This window comes from Oncorhynchus clarkii, unplaced genomic scaffold, assembly GCF_045791955.1.
Source record: "Oncorhynchus clarkii lewisi isolate Uvic-CL-2024 unplaced genomic scaffold, UVic_Ocla_1.0 unplaced_contig_1469_pilon_pilon, whole genome shotgun sequence".
Taxonomy (NCBI): Eukaryota; Metazoa; Chordata; class Actinopteri; order Salmoniformes; family Salmonidae; genus Oncorhynchus; species Oncorhynchus clarkii.
The window spans coordinates 651,823-672,538 of record NW_027257951.1 but is presented as its reverse complement, the minus strand read 5'-3'; the positions used below and the strand labels follow the sequence as shown (position 1 = coordinate 672,538).

The 20,716-nt window shown below is 44.5% G+C and overlaps 1 protein-coding gene across 1 annotated transcript in view; it reads left to right on the top strand.

Moving 5' to 3' along the window:
- The window catches only part of LOC139394226 (uncharacterized), a 30,845-nt gene extending 13,079 nt beyond the window's left edge, over positions 1 to 17,766 (top strand). The window contains exons 5-11 of the mRNA XM_071142249.1: positions 5,573 to 5,830; positions 5,930 to 6,175; positions 6,415 to 6,669; positions 13,833 to 14,174; positions 15,320 to 15,589; positions 16,057 to 16,140; positions 16,266 to 17,766. Coding sequence (XP_070998350.1) covers positions 5,573 to 5,830; positions 5,930 to 6,175; positions 6,415 to 6,669; positions 13,833 to 14,174; positions 15,320 to 15,589; positions 16,057 to 16,140; positions 16,266 to 16,329 — 1,519 coding nt within the window. The 3' untranslated portion in view covers positions 16,330 to 17,766. The remainder of the gene's footprint in view (positions 1 to 5,572; positions 5,831 to 5,929; positions 6,176 to 6,414; positions 6,670 to 13,832; positions 14,175 to 15,319; positions 15,590 to 16,056; positions 16,141 to 16,265) is intronic.
- The last annotated feature ends 2,950 nt before the right edge of the window (positions 17,767 to 20,716 follow it).

Below are 20,716 nucleotides of genomic sequence, written 5' to 3'. Positions count from 1 at the left end.
ACATTTGTCATAAGAAACTAGCTCCCTGGTATACAGAAAATACCCGAGCTCTGAAGCAAGCTTCCAGAAAATTTGAACAGAAATGGCGCCACATCAAACTGGAAGTCTTCCGACTAGCTTGGAAAGACAGCATCGTGCAGTATCGAAGAGCCCTCACTGTTGCTCAATGTATTTTTGCTACCGTCACAAAGCAGCGTTCTCCAAGAGAGTGAGGATGGCTTTCACTTCAGCAGTGATAAATTCATGAACTTCTTTGAGGAAAAGATCATGATTAATAGAAAGCAAATTACGGACTCCTCTTTAACTCTACGTATTCCTCCAAAGCTCAGTTGTCCTGAGTCTGCACAACTCTGCCAGGACCTAGGATCAAGAGAGACACTTAAGTGTTTTAGTACTATATCTCTTGACACAATGATGAAAATTATCATGGCCTCTAAACCTTCAAGCTGCATACTGGACCCTATTCCAACTAAACTATTGAAAGAGCTGCTTCCTGTGCGTGGCCCTCCTATGTTGAACATAATAAACGGCTCTCTATCCACCGGATGTGTACCAAACTCACTAAAAGTGGCAGTAATAGAGCCTCTCTTGAAAAAAAAAAAACCTTGACCCAGAAAATATAAAAAACTATCGGCCTATATCGAATCTTCCATTCCTCTCATTAATGTTAGAAAAGGCTGTTGCGCAGCAACTCACTGCCTTCCTGAAGACAAACAATGTATACGAAATGCTTCAGTCTGGTTTTAGACCCCATCATAGCACTGAGACTGCACTGGAGGTGGCAAATTACCTTTTAATGGCATCAGACCGAGGCTCTGCATCTGCTCTGCATCTGTCGTCGTGCTCCTAGACCTTAGTGCTGCTTTTGATACCATCGATCACCACATTCTTTTGGAGAGATTGGAAACGCAGATTGGTCTACACGGACAAGTTCTGCCCTGGTTTAGATCTTATCTGTCGGAAAGATATCAGTTTGTCTCTGTGAATGGTTTGTCCTCTGACAAATCAACTGTACATTTCGGTGTTCATCAAGGTTCCGTTTTAGGACCACTATTGTTTTCACTATATATTTTAACTCTTGGGGATGTCATTCGAAAACATAATGTTAACTTTCACTGCTATGCGGATGACACACAGCTGTACATTTCAATGAAACATGGTGAAGCCCCAAAATTGCCCTCGCTAGAAGCCTATGTTTCAGACATAAGGAAGTGGATGGCTGCAAACGTTCTACTTTTAACTTCTTGACTATACTTGAGACGCAGATGTCTCAAGTAGACACCTGGAAATGCAAATGCGCTACGCTAAATGCTAAATGTACTCGTTACAACTCAAACCTTGATCAAAATTCACAAGCAGGGTATTGAATTAAAGCTACACTCGTTGTGAACCTAGCCAACAAGTCAGATTTTTAAAATGCTTTTCGGCGAAAGCATGAGAAGGTATTATCTGATAGCATGCACCACCTGAAAATGCCTGAATGCGACGTAAACAAAGACTCTGCTTATCCGACGCAGCACAAAACGCAGAAATAAAATATAAAACATTCATTACCTTTGACGAGCTTCTTTCTTGGCACTCCTATATGCCCCATAAACATCACTATTGGGTCTTTTTTTCGTTTAAATCGGTCCATATATACCCAAAATAGCTTTGTATGGAAGCTGTGTCATTCAGAAAAAAACATCGTTTTTAAACGCTGCGTAATTTTTTAAAATTAAAAAAGTCGACGATAAACTTTCACAAAACACTTCGAAATCCTTTTGTAATCCAACTTTAGGTATTAGTAAACGTTTATAATCTATCAAAATGATTACAGGGCGATGTATATTCAATAGCTCCTCGTTTGCAAATCAATGGCTGCCAATGTCCACATTAACAACATCCGGGTGAAGACTGGAAGAAACGGAAGCCAGATAGATGGATTTTCCAACAAATAATTCAATTGAAAATGACGACAATGGCGACATCGTGTGGAATTTGTATGAATTGCATGAAGGTCGATATTAAATTTTGTCCTCTTTTAACAACTCATGGAAGTGACTTATGGAATTTATTTTTAGCTTTCAGAGAGCAGTTTTTCTTGCGTTTTTCAATGAAACACACGATCTGTTATAGTCACAGCCGTGATTTAACCAGTTTTAGAAACTTCAGAGTGTTTTCTATCCACACATACTAATCATATGCATATACTATATTCCTGGCATGAGTAGCAGGACGCTGAAAAGTTGCGCGATTTTTAACAGAATGTTCGAAAAAGGAGGGGGTAGAAGTAAGAGGTTTTAAACTTGGACAAAACAGAGATGCTTGTTCTAGTTCCCAAGAAACAAAGAGAACTTCTGTTGAATCTGACAATTAAACTTGATGGTTGTGCAGTCGTCTCAAATAAAACTGTGAAGGACCTCGGCGTTACTCTGGACCCTGATCTCTCTTTTGACGAACATATCAAGACTGTTTCAAGGACAGCTTTTTTCCATCTATGTAACATTGCAAAAATCAGAAACTTTCTGTCCAAAAATGATGCAGAAAAATTCATCCATGCTTTTGTTACTTCTAGGTTAGACTACTGCAATGCTCTACTTTTCGGCTACCCGGATAAAGCACTAAATAAACTTCAGTTAGTGCTAAATACGGCTGCTAGAATCCTGACTAGAACCAAAATATTTGATCATATTTCTCCAGTGCTAGCCTCCCTACACTGGCTTCCTGTTAAGGCAAAGGCTGATTTCAAGGTTTTACTGCTAACCTATAAAGCATTACATGGGCTTGCTCCTACCTATCTTTCCAATTTGGTCCTGCCGTACATACCTACACGTACACTACGGTCACAAGACGCAGGCCTCCAAATTGTCCCTATAATTTCTAAGCAAACAGCTGGAGGCAGGGCTTTCTCCTATAGAGCTCCATTTTTATGGAATGGTCTGCCTACCCATGTGAGAGACGCAAACTCGGTCTCAACCTTTATGTCTTTACTGAAGACTCATCTCTTCAGTGAGTCATATGATTGAGTGTAGTCTGGCCCAGGAGTGTGAAGGTGAACGGAAAGGCTCTGGAGCAACTTGCCGACTCTGCCTGGCCGGATACCCTCTCTCCACTGGGATTCTCTGCCTCTAACCCTATTACAGGGGCTGAGTCACTGGCTTACTGGTGCTCTTTCATGCCGTCCCTAGGAGGGGTGCGTCACTTGAGTGGGTTGAGTCAATGACGTGATCTTCCTGTCTGGGTTGGCGTCCCTCCCCTTGGGTTGTGCCATGGCTGAGATCTTTGTGGGCTATTCTCGGCCTTGCCTCAGGATGGTAAGTTGGTGGTTGAAGATATCCCTCTAGTGGTGTGGGGGCTGTGCTTTGGAAAACTGTGTGGGGTTATATCCTTCCTGTTTGGCCCTGTCCGGGGGTATCATCGGATGGGGCCACAGTGTCTCCTGACCCCTCCTGTCTCAACCTCCAATATTTATGCTGCAGTAGTTTGTGTCGGGGGGCTAGGGTCAGTTTGTTATATCTGGAGTACTTCTCCTGCCTTATCCAGTGTCCTGTGTGAATTTAAGTATGCTCTCTCTAATTCTGTCTTTCTTTCTCTCTCTTTTTCTTTCTCTCTTGGAGGACCTGAGCCCTAAGACCATGCCTCAGGACTACCTGGCATGATGACTCCTTACCTGGCCGTGCTGCTGCTCCAGTTTAAACTGTCTGTGGCTATGGAACCCTGACCTGTTTACAGGACGTGCTACCTGTCCCAGACCTGCTGTTTTCAACTCTCTAGAGACAGCAGGAGCGGTAGAGATACTCGTAATGATCGCCTATTAAAAGCCAACTGACAGTTACTCCTGAAGTGCTGACTGGCTGCAACCTCAACAACTACTGTGATTATTATTATTTGACCATGCTGGTCATTTATGAACATTTTAACATCTTGCCATGTTCTGTTATAATCTCCACCCGGCACAGCCAGAAGAGGACTGGCCAACCCTCATAGGCTGGTTCCTCTCTAGGTTTCTTCCTAGGGTTTGGCCTTTCTAGGGAGTTTTTCCTAACCACCGTGCTTCTACACCTGCATTGCTTGCTGTTTGGGGTTTTAGGCTAGGTTTCTGTACAGCACTTTGAGATATCAGCTGATGTAAGAAGGGCTATATAAATACATTTGATTTGATTTTTGAAATTTTATTTGATTGTGTCGATGGAGCCAATATATTCCCAATACCACGGGAACCTGAGGAGACTTAATTAGCAGGAATTGGATTGTATCGTTGTGGTTCCCGTAGGTTGATGAGTATTATGAGTGACCCGGCCTATAGAGTGCCCACCAAGGGCTCTAACATCCATGGGAATGGAGAGGGGTTGAGTGGGGATGTTCAGCTCAGACACCAGGGTAGCGTCCATAAAACTCTCATCGGCCCCAGAGTCGATGAGTATCTGGAGAGATTTCGACTGGTTCCCCCACAGCATGAAAAGGGTTGTGAGTAAGTTCTCTGACTCTTCGTATGTATGTATCGCCGTTCGGCTGGCCCTGCCTAGTTGCATCAGCTCGGGAAGAAGAGATGAATCGGCAGACTTTGGATACTCTCGGTAGGAACTCGGTAACGGAACCGTCGGGAACTTTCCTGGGAGGCGAAACAGATGGGTGTGTCAGGTGAACTGTTTAGTCCACCCGTTTTAGTGAACCAAAAGTATTTGGCTATGTGTATTAAAGTAATCAAACATTTAGTATTTGATCTTTGAATCTACAAACCGGTTGGATACATTTGCTGTTTGTTTTGGTTTCAGTTTATTTTGTGCCCAACAGAAAGGAATGGTAAATAATGTATTGTCTCATTTTGGAGTCACTTCTATTGTAAATAAGAATAGATGATGTTTCTGAACACTTCTACATTAATGTAGATGCTACCATGGTTACAGACAGTCCTGAATAATGATGAGTGAGAAAATTACAGAGACATAAATATCATAACCTCCAAAGAAATGCAAATGCTATGGTGATTGGTTAGCATGTCTTGGTATATTAAATGGTATATTAAATGCTAACACCTCCCTGTTATTGTAATGGTGAGAGGTTAGCATGTCTTGGGGGGTATGATATAAAATGCTAACACCTCCCTGTTATTGTAATGGTGAGAGGTTAGCATGTCTTGGGGGGTATGATATAAAATGCTAACACCTCCCTGTTATTGTAATGGTGAGAGGTTAGCATGTCTTGGGGGTATGATATAAAATGCTAACTCCTCCCCTGTTATTGTAATAGTGAGAGGTTAGCATGTCTTGGGGGGTATGATATAAAATGCTAACACCTCCCTGTTATTGTAATGGTGAGAGGTTAGCATGTCTTGGGGGTATGATATAAAATACTAACCCCTCCATGTTATTGTAATGGTGAGAGGTTAGCATGCTATGATATTGGTGCCTCTAACTTTTTTTAAAACTTTCTCACTCATCATTATTCACGTTTCACTTTAACCTCATTCAAAGTACAGAGTCAAAACAACAACTAATGTGTCACTGTCCCAAAACTTTTGGATCACACTTTTTCCTAAATGTCTGGTTTGTCTGTTTCAAGTGACTTGCGTTTTGTCTTTTCATTCCAGGCTGAATGTGGGTGTGGCAGTGAAACTGTCCAGACTGGTTATGAGGATAGAGAGAGGTGCTACTTCACTGACTGTCCCAGAACTCTCCTTGGTCCTAAAGAGCAGCCAGACACCAGAGAGAGTGTTATCCAGGGCTCTGAGTAATGTGGTGTCCCTTCTGAGACTCTGGAAGGTTCAGTGTCTGGACCTGACTGACCTCTGGATCCAGGGTCACTCTCTCATTGCACTGCTGTGTCACCAGGGACCTCTCTCTCTTAGGTCAGTCTGAAGTTGATATTTTTTTAAAAGTAGAAATAGTAACTTCATTCATGTGTTTTTCTTCATATTTCTGACAGCCTGTATGTTCCAACCTCCTAGACTAAACTCAGAAACTTTGCAGCAGCTGACTGTAGTTGTGTATGAAGCTCAGGACAAGGAGTTGACTCAGTGGTTCCTAGAGAAGGTTGGTGGAGACCTGACCTCCTGCAGGATGGACTGGGAAGTGCTTCTCTCTCTGCTGCAGCATTCAACCCACAACATCACTGTGGACCTCAGGAAGAACAGGCTTCTAGAGAAGAACATCTCAGATCTTCTCCCCTTTCTGGGAAGGGTTACTCTCAAGAGGTGGTTGAACTTCTTTCTCTGTTCAGACTTTCTAGAAATAATAAAATAACTTTCTATCCAGTGACATGTTGTTCTGAGTTTTCCTCTGTAATATCATTAGGGTTTTATTCAAGGAGATCTTGATTCAATATTTATAGTCTTTAATTATTAATGTTCTATCCAGTCAGTTGTTACTATGTGAGTTATCCTTTATAAAACCTTGACATAACCACAACAATCCTTTCTCCATGTTTGTTCAGGTCCAGTTCCAGCTTTGTAAAGTCCACCATCAGACAGATCTATGACAGAGCCAGTGAATGTGTGTCCAGTTTGTTGAGTTCTTCAGACCATTGGATCAACCTGAACAGCAGAGAGCTGGACAGAGTGGACTGTACCGCTCTGTGTTTTACCCTGCAGCACAGCCACCAAGTCAAAGTCAACCTGCTGTGGACCTCCATACCACCGGGGGAGATAGAGAGCATCCTGCCTCTTCTGGACAGAGTCTCCCAACTCAGGTTTAGTTGGCACTCTTTGACCCTGCTAGAATGGATATAACTATGAGGCTTTCCACTTCCTGATTTGATTTAACCTCTAATTTCACCTCTAAACCTAACCTTAGTGTAACGTACTAACCTTAAAACCTCTTAGGGATCCCCTACGGCTAGAATCCCGTTAACGGGATCGATTTGACAACATCCTGTAAATTGCGGAGTGCGAAATTCAAAAAAACACTTAACTTCATAATTTTAAACCTTCGTGACATGTGTCTTACATCATTTAAAATATACACTTCTTGTTAATCCAGCCGCTGTGTCAGATTTCAAATAGGCTTTACAGCGAAGATTCTGACGACACACAAAATCAATACAAGCAGAGCCGCCGCGAAAGTCAGAAATAGCGATAAAATGTATCACTTACCTTTGAAGATCTTCCGCTGGTTGCAATCATACGATTCCCAGAAACATCACAAATGGTCCTTTTGTTCGATATAACGTCCTTCTTTATATCCAAAAAAAGAAGTTTAGTTTAGCTGGCGCGCTTAACTCAGTAATCAACCGGTTTCTCTCGTTGAAAAATTGCAGACAAAGAAGTTCTAAAAAAAAGCTACCAGCAAACTTAGTTGAAACAAGTCAAACAACGTGTCTATATCACCCTCAGGTTGTCTAAAATGTAAATAAATTATCATATTTCATACGGAAAGGTGTAGCGGATGCTCTAACTGGTGGCAGTGAAGTCAGTTAGCAGCAATTAGCAGTTTAATATAAATCAAAATATGGGCACAAAAACCCGACGTGCACCAGAATGAACGTGCAACAAGCACTACATAAAGCAATCACACACAATGACATAAAATAGAGGAATAAATACAGTGTGATTGGGAATGTAAACCAGGTGTGCAGGGAAAAAGACAAAACAAATGGATAATAAAAAAATGGAGCGGCGAAAGCCGATGACGTTGACGCCGAACGCTGCCTGAACAAGGAGAGGAGTTGACTTTGGTGGCCCTTGACGCGTGACTCCAGCGGCACGCTCACACCGGCCTCGGGGATAACCCGGAGGGCGAGGCGCAGGGAGATCCGGCCGATGACGATGGATCTCCCGTAGAAGTTCAGGGTCCAACACATCTGCCACCAGCACCCAGCACCTCTCCTCTGGACCCCTCCCACTCCACGAGGTACTAAAGGCCCCTCACCCGACGCCTCGAATCCAGGATAGAACGGACAGAGTACGCCGGAGGCCCATGGATGTCCAGATGGGGTGGAGGAACCTCCCACACCTCAAACTCCTGGAGCGGGCCAGCCACCACCGGCCTGAGGAGAGACACATGGAACGAGGGGTTAATACAGTAATCGGGGGGAAGATGTAACCTATAACAAACCACGTTCACACTCCTAAGGACTTTAAATGGCCCCACAAACCGCGGACCCAGCTTCCGGCAGGGCAGGCGGAGGGGCAGATTTCGGGTCAAGAGCCAGACCCGGTCCCACGGTGTGACCACCGGGGCCTCACTGCGGTGACGTGACCATGGGCGGCTTCCCCTGTCTCCTCTGCTCGTCTGAACCAATCGTCCACCTCGGGAGCCTCGGTCTGACTCTGATGCCACGGTGCCAGAACCGGCTGGTACCCCAATACACATTGAAAGGGGGAGAGGTTAGTGGAGGAGTGGCGGAGCGAGTTCTGCGCCATCTCTGCCCAGGGCACAAACGCCACCCACTCCCCCTGACCGGTCCTGGCAATAGGACCGCATGAACCTGCCCACATCCTGGTTCACTCTTTCCACCTGCCCATTACTCTCAGGGTGAAAACCTGAGGTGAGACTAATCGAGACCCCCAGACGTTCCATGAACGCCCTCCAGACTCTCGAAGTGAACTGGGGACCTCGATCAGACGTTATATCCTCAGGCACCCGTAGTGCCGGAAGACGTTTGTAAACAGGGCCTCCACAGTCTGTAGAGCCGTAGGTATCCCGGGCAGAGGGAGGAGATGACAGGACTTAGAGAAACGATCCACAACGACCAGGATCATGGTGGTTCCCTGTGAGGGAGGAAGATCCGTCAAAAAATCCACAGATGTGACCAAGGCTGTTGTGGAATGGGTAAGGGATGTAGCTTACCTCTGGGCAGGTGTCTAGGAGCCTTACACTGGGCGAAGTGTAGGAGCCTTACACTGCCAAGCAGCAGGAAACAAAAACCCTCACATCCTTTGCCAAGGTGGGCCACCAGTACTTCCCAGTTAGACAGCGCACCATCCGACCGATCCCCGGATGACCAGAGATGGGTGACTTGTGGGCCCAGATCAACTGGTCCCGGACAGCAGACGGAACGTACAGACGCCCGACGGGACACTGGGGGGGAGCGGGCTCTGTACGCAATGCCTGCTCAATGTCCACGTCCAGCTCCCAGATGACCGGCACAACCAAGCAGGAAGCCTGGAGTATGGGAGTCTGATTTATGGACCGCTCCTCTGCGTCATACAGTCGGGACAGTGCGTCTGCCTTAACATTCTGGGAACCTGGTCTGTAGGACAGGGTAAAGAACATGGCCCACCTTGCCTGATGAGGATTCAGTCTCCTCGCTGCCCGGATGTACTCCAGGTTGCGGTGGTCAGTCCAGATGAGGAAAGGGTGTTTAGCCCCCTCAAGCCAATGTCTCCATGCCTTCAAAGCTTTAACTACAGCACACAACTCCGGGTCCCCCACATCATAGTTTCGCTCCGCCGGGCTGAGCTTCTTCGAGAAGAAAGCACAGGGGCAGAGCTTCGATGGCATGCCCGAATGCTGAGAGAGCACTCCTCCTATCCCAGGCTCAGACGCGTTGATCTCCACTATGAACTCCAAAGAGGGATCCGGATGGGCCAGCATGGAAGCCGAGGTAAACAGAGCCCGTAGTTGCCCAAAAGCTCTGTCCGCCTCAACCGAACACTGCAGCCGTACATGACCCCCCTTCGGTAGTGAGGTAATGGGAGCAGCCACCTGGCCAAAATCCTGGATAAATCTCCAGTAGTAATTGGCAAACACTAAACATCGATGCACCTCCTTTACCGTGTTGGGAGTCGGCTAATTACGCACGGTTGAAATGCGGTCCCTTAGGAAGTAGACTGCTTGCTGAAAGAACAGGCATTTCTCAGCCTTGACAGACAGGTCATGCTCCAATGGTCGTCCAAGTACCCTGCACACCAAGGACACATGCTTGGCACGTGTAGCGGAGTATTTTAGAATGTCATCGATATACACCACTACACCCTGCCTGTGCAGGTCCCTGTCTCGTCTACAAAGGATTTGAAGACTGATGGAGCAGTCATCAACCCATACGGCATGACGAGGTACCCATAATGCCCTGAGGTGGTACTAAATGCCGTCTTCCACTCGTCTCCCTCCTGGATACGCACCAGGTTGTACACGCTCCTGAGATCCAGTTTAGTGAAAAAGTGCGCCCCGTGCATTGACTCAATCGCCATGGTAACTGTAACTGTATCTCACAGTGATTTTGAGACCTCGATAATCAATGCACGGACGCAGACCTCCATCCATAAACTGGAGGAGAAGGGTGAAGTGGGGGACCAAATATACCAGACGCAGGGATTCAGATACATACATATTTTTACAATTACAGGTTGTAACAGATCTGACAAACTTTCTAATCTCGAAAGAATATGTACAGTGGAGAGAACAAGTAGTTGATACACTGCCGATTTTATAGATTTTCCTACTTACAAAGCATGTAGAGGTCTGTAATCTTTATCATAAGTACACTTCAACTGTGAGAGACGGAATCTAAAACAAAAATCCAGAAAATCACATTGTATGATTTTTAAATAATGAATTTGCATTTTATTGCATGACATAAGTATTGATAAGTATTCATAAGTATTTGATCACCAACTAGTAAGAATTCCAGCTCTCACAGACCTGTTAGTTTATCTTTAAGAAACCCTCCTGTTCTCCACTCATTACCTGTATTAACTGAACCTGTTTGAACTCGTTACCTGCATAAAAGACACCTGTCCACACACTCAATCAAACAGACTCCAACTTCTCCTCAATGGCCAAGACCAGAGAGCTGTGTAAGGACATCAGGGATAAAATTATAGACCTGCACAAGGCTGGGATGGGCTACAGGACAGTAGGCAAGCAGCTTGGTGAGAAGGCAACAACTGTTGGCGCAATTATTAGAAAATTGAAGAAGTTCAAGATGACGGTCAATCACCCTCGGTCTTGGGCTCCATGCAAGATCTCACCTCGTGGGGTATCAATGATCATGAGTGAGGGATGAGGGTGAGGGATCAGCCCAGAACTACACGGCAGGACCTGGTCAATGACCTGAAGAGAGCTGGGACCACGTTCTCAAAGAAAACCATTAGTAACACACTACGCCGTCATCGGTTGAAATCCTGCAGCGCACGCAAGGTCACCTTGCTCAAGCCAGTGCATGTCCAGGCCCGTCTGAAGTTTGCCAATGACCATCTGGATGATCCAGAGGAGGAATGGGAGAAGGTCATGTGGTCTGATGAGACAAGAATAGAGCTTTTTGGTCTAAACTCCACTCGCCGTGTGTGGAGGAAGAAGAAGGATGAGTAGAATCCCAAGAACACCATCTCAACCGTGAAGCATGGAGGTGGAAACATCATTCTTTGGGGATGCTTTTCTGCAAAGGGGACAGGACGACTGCACCGTATTGTGGGGAGGATGGATGGGGCCATGTATTGCGAGATCTTGGCCAGCAACCTCCTTCCCTCAGTAAGAGCATTGAAGATGGGTCGTGGCTGGGTCTTCCAGCATGACAACGACCTGAAACACACAGCCAGGGCAACTAAGGAGTGGCTCCGTAAGAAGCATTTCAAGTTCCTGGAGTGGCCTAGCCAGTCGCCAGACCTGAACCCAATAGAAAATCTTTGGAGGGAGCTGAAAGTCCATATTGCCCAGCGACAGCCCCGAAACCTGAAGGATCTGGGGAAGGTCTGTATGGAGGAGTGGGCCAAAATCCCTGGTATAATGTGTGCAAACCTGGTCAAGAACTACAGGAAACATATGATATCTGTAATTGCAAACAAAGGTTTCTGTACCAAATATTAAGTTCTGCTTTTCTGATGTATCAAATACTTATGTCATGCAATAAAATGAAAATGAATTACTTAAAAATCACACGCTTTGTAAGTAGGAAAACAAAATTGTCAGTGTATCAAATACTTGTTCTGTGTGTCTCCATAACCACCGTCTCCGCTTGCGGATACATGGGACTCCTGGGAAGAGCAGCGTCTACCAGGAGATCTATCGCACAATCGCCCCGTCGATGGAGTGGTAATTGAGTCGCCATCTCTTTACAGAAGGCGAGAGCCAAATCGGCATATTCGGGGGGAATGCGCACAGTGGAGATCTGATCTGGACTTTCCACTGTGGTAGCACCAACGGAAACCACTACACACCTCCCCGATCACTCTCGCGACCACCCTGTGAAGCCCTCTGTTGCCATGAAATGATGGGGTCATGACGAGCTATCCAGGGATTGCCCAGTACCACAGGAAACACAGGAGAGTCAATGAGAAAGAGACTGATTCTCTCCTCGTGCCTTCCCTGCGTCACCTAGGCCAGGGAGATAGTAGCTAGTAGCTTCCCTGATCTGCCCGGACTCCAATGATCGACTATCCAGAGCGTGTACTGGGACAGGTCTAACCACAGGAATAACAATAATAATGGCGAGTGCTGATAAAATTCCCAGCCGTGCCTGAATTGACGAGCGGCAAAAAAAATCAGGAAATCAAACAGTTGGTTAACAGAGGACTCTGGATGAGAGTGGTGCAGACTCACCTGGGGTGACGCCAAAGTGCCCTGCCTGCTGCCTCGACTCCCAAAGGGACCAACCCGGCACCTCTGCGGCCACAGATGGTGCACGTGAAGGCCCCTCCTCCAGCTCCTCCAGCCTCCCTACGCGCAGCCCCTCCCAGTTCCACCGAAGCGGTGGTGTTGGAAAGATGGAACCAACAGAGCCCTCTCTGGACGTCCGTGGGTGTCCAGCAGGTTATCCAACCGGATGGACAGATCCACCAGTTGGTCAAAGGTGATGGTGGCATCCCTGCAGGCCAACTCTCGTCTGACGTCCTCGCGCAGGCTGCATCGGTAATGGTCGATAAGGGCCCTGTCGTTCCATCCTGCTCCGGCAGCTAAGGTCTGGAATTCCAGGGCTCCGTCTCAGGTCGAAGCCGCTCTTCGAAGTGGTCCAACGCCGCGACTCCCCACACTCCAGAGCTCTCCCCGAGAGACATGAGACGAGTACTTCCCGAGGGAGCTGGGTGAATGGTGGCCAGGTACAGGTCCAGTTGTAATATGAACCCCTGGCACCGGTCTGCCGTCCCATCATACTCCCTGGGAAGGGAGAGATGCATGCCACTGGAACTGGATCCAGGAGGTAACGCCGGTTGCGTTGGTCGAGGCGCAGCGGATATGGCACCAAGATGTTGGATCAGTGTGATTGGGAATGTAAACCAGGTGTGCAGGGAAAAAGACAAAACAAATGGATAATAGAAAAATGGAGCAGAGATGGCTAGTAAGCCGGTGACATCGACCGCCAAACGGCGCCCGAACAAGGAGAGGTTCTTCGGTGGAAGTCGTGACAAAAGGACTGTGTTCAATATGAACGCCAAATTAGCGCGGATCCTCCATTGTGCACAAAACCACTGATGTGACCCTTACAGTCATCACACTGTAAGTCAAAATTCCTATTCATTTTTCAAAATAATAGCCTCAAAACCTTGAATAATGACAGTTGACAATTAGTGAAAGCTATATCAATTGGTGGACGGACATAGGAGATTTCTAAAGCTTTACAAAATAAAAGCCTGTGATTTAATGTTAATTTTTTCTGGTCGGATTTTCTTCAGATTTTCGCCATATCAGTTCCCACAGACATTATTTTAACAGTTTTGGAAACTGTAGAGTGTTTTTTATCCAAATCCACCAATTGTATGCATATCCTAGCTTCTGAGTCTGAGAAACAGGAATCTTACTTTGGGCACGCCAGCTCTCCAAACTTCCGTATACTGCCCCCTAGCCCGAAGAGGTTTACCTCAGCTAGGGGTGGAATTGAAGGCATTCGCCTGGGAGTTGACCAGACTAACAGAGTTGTATTGTCTTTATCAGTGCTTTAATGTGTGGTGTTGTGTAAATAAGTCTCTCTCTCTGTAGTGTTGACAGGAGGTTACTGCTGAGTTTCCTCCAGTGCTGTGCTGCCTCTCAGTTCCAGCAGGGGGGACCATCATCACTACCAACAGCAGTATGGCTGCTCAGGTCTCTGCACTTCAGGCTGGACTTCTCCTGCTCCGCCTCTGTGGACCTGTCAGTTCAGGACCAGGAGAAGGCTCTGTGTCTGACCACTGACCATTGCAAGGCCATCAACTCTGTTCTGAAGCAGAACCAACACGGCACCCCGCTGGTTCAGAACCAGGTCCAGCTCATCCTAAGAGACTGTGAGGTGGAGGACAGAGCACTGAGGGAGCTGCTTCCCATCCTGCATATTGTCAAGCTGAGGTTAGACACGCAAAGGCAAACATTTGACCAACTAATTTATCAGTAGGAGTTAACTTCTTGATTCTACTTGAGACGCAGATGTCTCAAGTAGACACCTGGAAATGCAAATGCGCTACGCTAAATGCTAAATGTACTCGTTACAACTCAAACCTTGATCAAAATTCACAAGCAGGGTATTGAATTAAAGCTACACTCGTTGTGAACCTAGCCAGCAAGTCAGATTTTTAAAATGCTTTTCGGCGAAAGCATGAGAAAGTATTATCTGATAGCATGCACCACCTGAAAATGCCTGAATGCGACGTAAACAAAGACTCTGTTTATCCGACGCAGCACAAAACGCAGAAAAAAAATATAAAACATTCATTACCTTTGACGAGCTTCTTTCTTGGCACTCCTATATGCCCCATAAACATCACTATTGGGTCTTTTTTTCGTTTAAATTGGTCCATATATACCCAAAATAGCTTTGTATGGAAGCTGTGTCATTCAGAAAAAAACATCGTTTTTAAACGCTGCGTAATTTTTTAAAATTAAAAAAAGTTGACGATAAACTTTCACAAAACACTTCGAAATCCTTTTGTAATCCAACTTTAGGTATTAGTAAACGTTTATAATCTATCAAAATGATTACAGGGCGATGTCTATTCAATAGCTCCTCGTTTGCAAATCAATGACTGCCAATGTCTACATTAACAACATCCGGGTGAAGACTGGAAGAAACGGATGCCAGATAGATGGATTTTCCAACAATTAATTCAATTGAAAATGACGACAATGGCGACATCGTGTGGAATTTGTATGAATTGCATGCAGGTCGTTATTACATTTTGTCCTCTTTTAACAACTCGTGGAAGTGACTTATGGAAATTATTTTTAGCTTTCAGAGAGCAGTTTTTCTTGCGTTTTTCAATGAAACACACGATCTGTTATAGTCACAGCCGTGATTTAACCAGTTTTAGAAACTTCAGAGTGTTTTCTATCCACACATACTAATCATATGCATATACTATATTCCTGGCATGAGTAGCAGGACGCTGAAAAGTTGCGCGATTTTTAACAGAATGTTCGAAAAAGGAGGGGGTAGAAGTAAGAGGTTTTAAACCTACTCTGTGTCATAATGTTGACTCTCCTTCTTGTCCTCTCAGTCCCAGCAAAGCTCTGCTACTTCAGCTGCTGGACCTTGTGTGTGAGGGGATTGAAGAGGGGCTGCTGAGGCACGCAGAGTCCCTATGCAGAGCCCTGGATGGGGAGCTGGACCTCAGTGAGACCAGGCTGGACCTGAAGGCCTGTGGATCTCTGGCCCTGGTTCTGGAACACTCAGAGGGTCTGTCAGAACTGGACCTCAACCACTGTCAACTCACAGACCACCAGCTACAGCCCCTGATCACACACCTGCATAAAGTACAAGTCCTCGAGTGAGTGGCTTTCACTGTGTGTGTGTGTGTGTGTGTGTGTGTGTGTGTGTGTGTGTGTGTGTGTGTGTGTGTGTGGACGTGTTTAACTATACTTTTGGGGACCAACTGGGGACATTTTGTTGGTCCCCACAAGGTCAAATGCTATTTCTAGGGGGTTTAGGATTAAGGTTAGAATTAGTATTAGGGTTAAAATTAGGTAGAGGATTTGGATCTATGGTTAGGTTTAGGATCTAGGGTTAGGTTTAGGTTTTTAATTAAGGTACGGGTTAGGGTCTGAATTGTATGTACCCACAAGGTTATTTGTACAAGACTGTGTGTCTATCACTACATGATAAATGTCCGATCTCTCTCTCCCTGGCTCTCCCTCTCTCTGTGTGTCTCTCTCTCGCTCTCTTGCTCTGTCCCTCTTTCTCTCTTTCTCTCTCTCTCTCTCTCTCTCTCTCTCTCTCTCTCTCTGTGTGTTGTAGCCTGAGCCACAATGACATCACTGATGCTCTGACTGACAGAATACTCCAACTGGTCTCTACCAACACTTCAATACACACCATACGGTAAGGGTGTGACGGTGAGCAGAGCATGTGTGTGTGTGAGATCATATGGGTGTGTATGTTGCTGGGGGCAACTATTAGAGGATAATAATAACATTAAAATAATAATGTTTTTTTTGTCTCTACAGACTCTTCAACAACAGAATCAGGAACAGAACCGCTTTCCTGACAGACGAGAGGTTTGAGATCTGATTAAACATCAGGTCTTCGTCCAGGAAGAGGAAGAGGAAGATATGGATGTTAGGTCTTAGTCCAGGAAGAGGAAGAGATGGCTGTTAGGTCTTGGTCCAGGAAGAGGAAGAGATGGCTGTTAGGTCTTGGTCCAGGAAGAGGAAGAGATAGCTGTTAGGTCTTGGTCCAGGAAGAGGAAGATATGGCTGTTAGGTATTGGTCCAGGAAGAGAAAGAGATGGCTGTTAGGTATTGGTCCAGGAAGAGGAAGAGATGGCTATTAGGTATTGGTCCAGGAAGAGGAAGAGATGGCTATTAGGTATTGGTCCAGGAAGAGGAAGAGATGGCTGTTAGGTCTTAGTCCAAATCAAAATAAAATGTTATTGGTCACATACACATGGTTACCAGATGTTATTGGTTACATACACATGGTTAGCAGATGTTATTGGTCACATACACATGGTTAGCAGATGTTATTGTGAGTGTAGCGAAATGCTTATGCTTCTAGATCTGACAGTGCATCAGTATCTAACAGGTAATATCTAACAATTCCACAACGAAACCTAATATCTAACAAATTCCACCACAAAACCTAATACACACAGTCTTATAAACAAATGGGATAAGAATATATAAGTATACAATATATGGATGAGCAGTGACAGAGCGGCTAAGATGCAATCGATAGTAAAGAATATATAGTAATATATTATTTTAAATAGATAGTGAAAGATACAGTATACAGTATATACATATTAGATGAGTAATGTGAAATATGTAAACATTCTTAAAGTGGCATTATTAAAGTGACTTCTGTTCCATTTATTAAAGAGGCCAATGATATCAAGTCTGGAGGTAGGCAGCAGACTCTCTGTGCTAGTGGTGGCTGTTTAACAATCTGATGGCCCTGACACAGGAGCTGTTTTTCTCTCTGTCGCAGCTTTGATGCACCTGTACTGACCTCACCTTCTTGATGATAGCAGGGTGAACAGGGAGTGGCTCGGGTGGTTATTGTCCTTGATGATCCTTTTTGCCTTCTTGTGACATCGGGTGGTGTAGGTGTCCTGGAGGGCAGGAAGTTGCCCCCGGTGATGCGTTGTGCAGACCGCACCACCCTCTGGAGAGCCCTGCGGTTGCAGGCGGTGCAGTTGCTGTACCAGACGGTGATACAGCCTGACAGGATGCTCTCAATTGTGCACCTGTAAAAGTTAGTGAGGGTTTTCGGTGACAAGACAATTTTTTTCAGCCTCCTGAGGTTGAAACATACAGTGGGAGATATTAAAAGGTGATTCAAGTAATGCAGTAAAATGGTTCAGAATGTTTTAATGTTGGTTGCTTTAAGGTACGATGCTTGTAGACTGTGTTGGTTAGGTTTAACTTGTTGGTACTACCCATCCCGGGTCCGGGATCGTTGTCATCGACTGACACTAATTAGCATAACGCAACGGACATAAATATTAATAGAAAACGTTGGTTATAATCAATCCTCAAGGTGTTTTTCAAATATCGATTTGATAATATATATATATATATATATATATATATATATAATATATATATATAATATATCTAAAAATGACGTTGTGTGTTGGAAGAGAGCTTTTTTCCTGAACCAGACAGGCTATACAAATGGATATTTTGGGCATACATGGACGGATTTAATCGGGAAAAAGACCAATTTGTGATGTTTATGGGACATATAGGAGTGCCAACAAAGAATATCATCAAAGGTAATGAATGTTTTATATTTTATTTCTGCGTTTTTGTGTAGCGCCGGCTACGCTAATTCTTTTGTTTACGTCCCCTTCAGGTATATTGGGGTGTTGCATGCTATCAGATAATAGCTTCTCATGCTTTTGCCGAAAAGCATTTTAAAAATCTGACTTGTTGGCTAGATTCACAACGAGTGTAGCTTTAATTAAATACCCTGCATGTGTGTTTTAATGAACGTTTGAGTTTTAACGAGTACATTTAGCATTTAGCGTAGCGCATTTGCATTTCCAGGTGCCTACTTGAGACGTCTGCGTCTCAAGTAGGATCAAGAGGTTAAGGTACGATGCTTGTACTACCCATCCCGGGTCCGGGAGCATTGTCATCAATTGACACTAATTAACATAATGCAACGGACATAAATATTACTAGAAAATGTTGGTTATAATCCTCAAGGTGTTTTTCAAATATCTATTCGATAATATATCAACCGGGACTGGTGGCTTCTTAGTAGGAAAGAGAGAAACAATGGCCGCATTTGTCCTTTACGCACAAACACTCTGCGAGACTTCAGCTGACCACTGACGCAATGTTGACGTTCAGGCTCATTTTTCTAAATAAAAGCCTGAAACAATTAGGGAAGCCATAGAAAAAGGAATCTGGTTGATACCTCATTCACTGCTCAATAGAAAGCAGAGCTTCTAAATAAGAGTCCCTTCCGGATTGGATTTTTCTCCGGCTTTCGCCTGCAATATCAGTTCTGTTATACTCACAGACAATATTTTTACAGTTTTGGAAACTTTAGAGTGTTTTCTATCCTAAGCTGTCAATTATATGCATATTCTAGCATCTTGTCCTGACAAAATAGCCTGTTTACTTTGGGAACGTTATTTTTCCAAAAATTAAAATAGTGCCCCCTAGTTACAAGAGGTTAAAGGACAAGGCCTTAGGGTCTGTAGGATGTTGGTAATTACATGTTATAATGATGAAATGGTCTAATGTTAAAATGTTTAAAAATGTTGAATGTTTAGGAAGTTATGGGAAGAAAAGGTTCGAGTGGGATTATAATTGAGTAGGGAATGTTAATGTTTAGAAATAAATGTTTTAAAAGTTCATGATAATGGAGTGTACTAAAGGTGCTGGCTTGCTTTGGGAATCCCCCGGTCAGAGCAGCCAAGAGGAGGCATCGTGTCAAGAAGTCCTGCCTATGTGAGGAAATATGGTGGTTAGTGGGTGCTGAAAGAGCACCTTTTGAGTGATGGCCGCATTAGGTGTTAACCACTGAGCGCATCTTTCGAGGATGTTAGCCACAATGAGTTAACAGAAAGGAAGATGGAGGGTATAAAGGAGGCATGATTTTGGAGAAGGGTACAACTCTCTATTAGCTAGAAGAACCTGCTGGAAGAAGATTCTTGCTGTATTATTATACTCATATCTTATTTATTTATATTATATTTTTATTAATTATTATTTAATTATTTTTTTATTATTTATATTTACTACTGGGGGATATAGGCTGGTCTACTGGGGGATATAGGCTAGTCTACTGGAGGATATAGGCTGGTCTACTAGGGGATAGAAGGGGATATAGGCTGGTCTACTGGGGGATATAGGCTAGTCTACTGGAGGATATAGGCTGGTCTACAAGAGGATATAGAGGGATATAGGCTGGTCTACTGGGGGATATAGGCTAGTCTACTGGAGGATATAGGCTGGTCTACAAGGGGATATAGGGGGATATAGGCTGGTCTACAAGGGGATATAGGGGGATATAGGCTGGTCTACAAGGGGATAAAGGAGAATATAGGCTGGTCTACTTAAGTTTACCTCGTTGATAGAAGTGTGTTAAAGTAGCTGGTAGAGTTTTTAGACGCCAACTGAGGGACTGAGGGGGGAGACAATAAACAGTGTATAAAGTTGTAGAAGGTAAGAACCTGTTTTTCTATGTATTACTGTGCTTCTCATAAAGTTGTAAAATACAAAAAAATATTTTATTGTCACACCCCAAAAAAGGGTATAGTTAAGGGCATTAAAGGTGTCTATCCATTTTATGTACAGTTGATGTTGCTTATTATTGATTGGTGATATTGATTTGTGATTGACTGATTGATCTGGGACTTTTTATGCCTGTTTCTGGGATTTTGAATAAACTTGCTTCATTGTTCTGAAACCCTGTGTAATCAGAGTCATGTCGTTTTACATTCAGTTTCTGAAATATACTTAAATAATTGAGGATTATTTGCAACTGGTTAGTTAGTCTAGAGGAGACCTGAGGAGACCTGAGTGGCTGGTATTGTTAGGTTCTCCCTAGGAGAGGTGGGTGTGGAGTCAGGCGCAGGAGAGATCGAATTGCAAGAAAGGGCGTTTATTTACAAGTCCAAAACAACAGGAACAGGACCACAACAGTAGCCACCAAAACAACAGGAACAGGACCACAACAGTAGCCACCAAAACAACAGGAAAGCAGTCCAGAAAAAACACCTGTTCCACAGAACAAATCAAAACGCAACCCAAACAAATGACAGCTACACAAACAATCCCGCACGAAACCAAGAGGGTAGGGCGAGATTAAATACCCCACTAATAACCTAAACTAGACACAGGTGAACAACAAGACAGACAAAACTAAACGAAAAAGAAAAGGGATCGGTGGCAGCTAGTAGACCCGGCGACGACGACCGCCGAGCACCGCCTGTACA